This window comes from Limulus polyphemus, unplaced genomic scaffold (genome assembly GCF_000517525.1).
Source record: "Limulus polyphemus unplaced genomic scaffold, Limulus_polyphemus-2.1.2 Scaffold126, whole genome shotgun sequence".
NCBI classification, from domain to species: Eukaryota; Metazoa; Arthropoda; class Merostomata; order Xiphosura; family Limulidae; genus Limulus; species Limulus polyphemus.
Window position 1 is genome coordinate 978,181 of NW_013665736.1, and position 6,490 is coordinate 984,670.

At 30.0% G+C, this 6,490-nt stretch overlaps 1 protein-coding gene across 1 annotated transcript in view; it reads right to left on the reverse strand.

Annotated features, from left to right (window-relative positions):
* Window positions 1-6,490, reverse strand: part of LOC106473112 (ATP-dependent RNA helicase DDX42-like) — a 68,460-nt gene that overhangs the window by 9,112 nt on the left and 52,858 nt on the right. The window contains exons 15-16 of the mRNA XM_013933803.2: window positions 4,049-4,150; window positions 1,470-1,594 (exon numbers count right to left, since the gene is read on the reverse strand). Coding sequence (XP_013789257.1) covers window positions 1,470-1,594; window positions 4,049-4,150 — 227 coding nt within the window. The remainder of the gene's footprint in view (window positions 1-1,469; window positions 1,595-4,048; window positions 4,151-6,490) is intronic.

A 6,490-nucleotide genomic window follows, 5' to 3' on the forward strand; every position in this document is an offset into this window, starting at 1 on the left:
ATTATGTTTAGCAACTGTACTTTGAAAATGTATAAATACTGATGTAAATTCATTTATTCTGCTTTAGATACTGAAGATGGAATCTGATCGAATTCCGAAACGTTTATCCATGTCCCCTTTTTGTCAATAAACAATGTTGTTTATCATAAGTGTCGTAATCTTGTTTATAATCAACTTCATTTTCCTTCGAACACATCGATTGCTAATCCATCACACTATTTCTACCTTTTGTAAAATAAAAATTTTTGATAATGTTATGTGGAACACTGATGATGGAATATGAAAACACTGAAACATCCACTGGAGTTTATCAATTCAAAAGTACTTGAAAATGATTTTCACCAAAAATGACAAACAATTTAATTTTAATCATAATTTGTAATTATTTCTAATTAATGTATCTCATTATTGCTTGTAATTTGTATTAAAAAATAATTCAGCTTCAAATATGTAGCAAACAGGGCCATATTAAGTGTGGGGCAGAAAGAGCAGCTGCACCAGGGTCCCAACCAATTGGAGTCCCCAACAAAAAGAAAACTTGAAATTTTCATTCATTGTATGTATTTGTATTTATTAGGGGGCCCCAAATGCTATTCTGCTGCCCCAAGGCCGACCTGACCTAAATCCACCCCTACCAAAAAAATATTTATCATGTACTTTTTATAATCATTTAGTCATCAATGTGGTGATGTGACAAACACACTCACAATGTTTCTAGTTTGACCAATCATTATAAAACCTTATAATAAAAAGGCATATCAAAAATAAAAACAGATTTGAAAATTAATGTAAACTGAAGAACATTCAAGCTTTTAGATTTTATCAACATGACAGAGAAAAGCTAATATCATGATAGTGTTTTTGATACAATAAAGTAAAAGTACTTAAAAAAAGCAGACCTTAAATAATATCAACTAAATGAGAGAAAGACTGGCAAGTTAAATGCCAGCAATCATGGCTTTGGTGTAAGCAATATTAAAAGTAATTAAAGTTAAAAACAAACAAAAAGAATTACTGTAGATTAATGTATTCTAAAAGCAAACAGTGTAAACCTAATTAATTAGAAGTTACGAATGAAGACAATAAACACATATACGAGTACAGAGGTTTTAATATAAGTGTCTTTGTGAATAACACTGCACCAATATCTTTATATAAAGAACTTTAAAAACTTGCTTTACAACATCATATATACTTGGAAAAAATACAAAGAGATCGCCTACTTAAAACCTCAGAAATAAAATAATTAAGTAATACCTTAATAATATCTATCACAAAGAAAAATATTTTTAAAGACTAAGTTTCTTTTCTTTGGCAATGTATGTCAGTAGTCTAGAAAAGTGAGTTTTAACCTAATTCTCTCTAAAAAAAAAAGGCAATTACTGGTAGGCTTTCTTATAAAACAGATTTTAAAGAAATGAATTTAATTTGAAACAGCTCTAGTCTTTTTATAATTCAACATTACAGACCTGTAGAGCTAGATCCATAAGAGATTGAGGCACTGGCTGGTTTGCTCCTTCCAAATTCCTTACAATGTGTCCAGCAAACTCCTTATCCTTTTCTGTCACAAGTGTATAAGCTATACCCTTTTCTCCTGCAACAAAAACTTAATCATTACAATCCAAGTAAAAGCTCAGTCACAAAGATAAAACTTGTTAAGCCTAGAAAAATGAAACTGGCATGCACTACATTTCATATAAGAAAAGATTATGAGCAGGATAAAGTGAAAACTAGTACCATATTGTTTACTCCACAAAATTAATATAAACTATTAAAGTTATTGAACATGTTAATAATCAACATAATATTTAGTGGAAAAAGTTCCATCCCACAATTAATAAACAACATATTTTGGTAAGAAAATTTGATAAGTTAGTTAAGGTTGTTCGTTTATTGCTTGAGCACAAACCTACCCAATAGGCTATCTGTGCTCTACCCATTCAAGTATCAAAACCCCATTTTTTAATGTTATAAGCACACAAACTTGTCATTGAACCACCAGGGGGTTTGACAAATAGGAGTGTGATCTCAAAATTACAAGCAAAAGGGAATGCTATAAACCCTTTCGAGACGGGTATAAGGGAATGCTATAAACCCTTTCGAGACGGGTTATGGGTGAAAGGCCATGTCATCTTGTTTGTTGACTCGCATTCAAAATTTTATTGAACTATTATTTCATGAATGTAAGTCAATAAGTTTGGTATCAAACTGTAGATTAGAATTCAAATTGTAGTACTATTCATTACTCAATTTCTTAATTTAAAAGTAAATATTAAAAGAAACATAGATAAACATCGATTTTTGTGTGTCACATGGTATATTGAATGCAGCACTGGTTCAAATTAGATGTTTGTGAAGTCAAAATACTAAGTCTATAGTTTTATACAAATTAGAAACTCAAATTACCAATATAGACAAGCTAGAAAATAAAATATGAAGGTCTTATCTTTTCTATTTGCTAAGATATTGCATATGTAATAAATCAAATACAGTGGCACCCCGCACACCTCTTTCCATTTTTGAAAATGCTCTCTTATATACACTTACTTCTACATATGACATGAATAACCAATTGGAAGCTCAGAATGTCCCCCTCGTGGCTTTCTCGGCCATTTTAAATTCTTAGGATGCCATTCTTTCTTTTGTACCAAGATTTTATACATAAAATCTAAAAAAAATTATTTGCAACATTTTTAAAGGCTTAGCAACCTACATCAAGCAGCAACTGAGTACAAAAGTACTAGAAGAGATAATTGGTTGCTTTATTTCTTTATTTACTGTTTTATGCTTTTAGACAAATAAGCTTAAGAACTTATTTCAAAATAGCAATAATCTATACATACATAATGTATAATAATTGAAATGTGACTGTATTTTACATAATACTAGTCTACTAAAACACAGCCAAGACAAGTTACTTTGTACAGACCAAAGGTCAGTTTTATGTTATTTGTACGCTAACATGAGTGCATGTGAGCCGCATCATTGTAGCTTCTGTATTGTTAGCCAGGCACGGCTGAAAGGTCAAAATAATAAATATATATATAAATGTATAATGTTATGAGATTTAAGATATTTAGTGTAAACATTTATGTTTTTGTGTTATATTTGTGTTTATTCTAGAATAAGAGGCAAAATTTATATTTATTTCTTAATTTTATATGGTGGTTGTGAGATCAGTCAAATATACCGAACCTGTACAGAGATTAATTACTGAAAATAACAGTTAAAATATAGTTTTTTCTTAAGAAATGTTTGATAACTGTCTGCACATTATAAAGATTTCACATGTGAAATTTAAAAATTTTCTGATGCATAAAAGTATTTTTAATCTTAAAATGAAAATTAGTTTGCATGACAGATAGGCAACATGTGAAAAGAAAAAAGCATGAGAAAAAACATTGTTTTACAAACTTCAAGACTTAATAAAAAAAAAATTATATTTTGCATACAAAAGCATTGTAATGTTTACTGATAATCTGCCAAATTTCATTAACAATCGCTTACTAATTTAAAAGTTATAACATGAAATCTATAACAAGCACAAAATGGTTACAATGTTGGTCCCATAAACCGAGCCCGTGCTGAAAGAGTAAAATATATGTTAAGCCAATTTCACAGCTTAAGGGATTTCTTATATCCTAAGTGTAAAATGTGCCATTATATATAAATATAACATTAGTTACAATCTTACCTTTTAATTAATACTTATTACAGTGCTGATACTCTACTTTCAGAAGAAAAAATATTATGAAAATAAGTCTAATTGGCACCAACATACTATATATATTCAGTTTATGTGGGGAGAACTGTTACCATTCAAAGAACTTATCCTTAAGAGACTGAGGTACCAAGCAAATATACCATACTATAGACAGTCCTCATCTCATTCCTACAAATGTTCTAGAACAACTCTTGTTCTTAATAATGCATCATAACTTGTGATTCTTATGATAAGCTTAATACTGATGAACATGCAACAAAATCATTCCTGTTCAAGACATTCTGTGCATTCTAACTAAACAGACTTTAAAACTTTGCTACATACCTGCTCTACCAGTCCTACCAATACGGTGGGTGTGAGTGTCAATATCACGAGCTACATCATAATTCACCACTGTTTTGATGTGAGGGATATCTAGACCTCGGGCTGGGAAGAAAGAGTAACAAGTATAAACGATACAGCTTTAATTCATCAAAAGTGTTTTACTATACTCACTAAAGTCAATTAGTGTTTCCACTACATATAGTATTATCACAAAGTTAGGTGACACCATACTGTGTCTTCAAAATGCATTATAGAAGCACCAAAATAACTTACCTCATCACCATCTTACAATATCGAATAAAGAATTACAGAAAAAATAGTAAAAAATAAACTATTAACTTCAATTTTTAAAAATGTGCAAAAGTTAACATCATCCTTTTTCGTAATTAGTTATTGATAATATTGGTAAGTCTTCCAAAACTCTTATCAACATGATTACGGGACTAGAAAAAGTGTCAGAAAATTTATATTTTTTCTTCCTAAAGTATTGTTATAATGAACCTGAAGCCACGGAATATATTGACATATTTCAGTAATACAGAGCTATCCAGTTTATTCTCACTCTTCTACGTGGAAGTTTTATATAACTGCAACATTAATTAAATAATTTTTAATTTTCTGCTGAGTTGTCACATATTTCTGTATTTACTCAGTTTCTGATAACTTCCTTCTTTCCATAGCAGGGGGATTGACCATCTGTAACAATATAACAAGGTTTTGGTTACTTGCAATAGATTTTACATATATGAAGGATTAATGACAGGATCCATGGTGCTCTTCAAGCTACTTCCACTGTCACTGATAGTGCTCGGTTTGATGATTAAGATTACACACTATTCTCTGAAACCACAATTTAAATCACTGGTTCTGTGGTGATCTTCAAACTACTTCAACTATCAATGATTATACTCAGTTTGATGACCATGATAAAGCATTCTTTGTGACATCACAGTTTCTATTGTAACAAGTTCCTGCAAAGACAAGTGAAGTCAATCTTATACTACAGATCTTCACAAAGTTTCCACAGAACCTTCACTGTATGCAGGTCCATGACCATGCATAACAAACTAAATGCACATTCACGTGACTTCACAGATACATATGAAAAGGGAATAACTTAGACACCAGTTTCATTCTTTACAGTTGCTAAAATGTTGCACTGAACTTAAAAGGTGTGACTTGATGCTTTATCCTGATGTAGCCATACCATCTTGACACCATGGCTACAGAGTGTAGAAACTTAATGCAAATGTAATGTAAGGAAGTTACATCATGATACAGAGAATGCAAGCAAAGTTAATACTTGATATTTATGATTGTCATAGGCTCATATCATGGGAAACTAAACTTTCATGAAATGCAAAGCAATAGTGGCTTTCTCAGCCATTTTAACAGGATTGCAGGCTTCCTTTCTTTTGAAACAATATTTCAACAAGGTAGGGTGTGTCTTTAGTCTGCTCAAAATTTCATGCTTTTTTAGACTAAAATACAGCTTAGTTACTAAGCTTGATAAATTATAGTGGAATTCTATGGTACTGATGTAGTAATTTACGATTTTTAAGTTCAAATGTATATATATAAAACCTAAAACAAATTATTTTGTTTCATATCCTCCACATGCAAAATTTTTAAAAGCTTATCAACCTACATAAAGCAGCAGCCGAGTACAAAAGTCATAACTAGAAGAGATAATTGTTTACTTTACTTCTTTATTTACTGTTTTATGTTTTAAGAATATGTTTAAGAACTTATTTCAAAATAGCAATAATCTATACATACATAATGTATAATAATTGAAATGAGACTGTATTTTACATAATACTAGTCTACTAAAACACAGCCAAGACAAGTTACTTTGTACAGACCAAAGGTCAGTTTTATGTTATTTGATACTGTAACATGAGTGCATGTGAGCCGCATTCATTGTAACTTCTGTATTGTTAGCCAGGCATGGCTGAAAGGTCAATATAATAAAAATATATAAATGTATAATGTTATGAGATTTAAGTTATTTAGTTTAAACATTTATGTTTTCTTGTTATAATTTGTGTTCATTCTAAAAGGAAAGAGGCATGATTTATATTTATTTCCTAATTTTTATGGTGGTTGCGAGAATGGTCAAATCTACTGAATCCATACAGAGAATAATTGCTGAAAATAACAAATAAAATATAAAGTTTTTTCTTAAGAAACATTTGATAGCTATCTCGATATTATAAAGATTATGCATGTGAAATTTGAAAATATTCTGATGCTTAAAAGTATTTTTAATCTTAAAATGAATATTACTTTGCATGATAGAAAGGCAACATATAAAAAGAAAAAACAGACATGAGAAAAACAATTGCTTTACAACCTTAAGACTTAATGAAAAAAATTGATATTTTGCATATGAAAGCGTTGTAATGTTTACTGATAATCTGCCAAATTTCATTAACATTG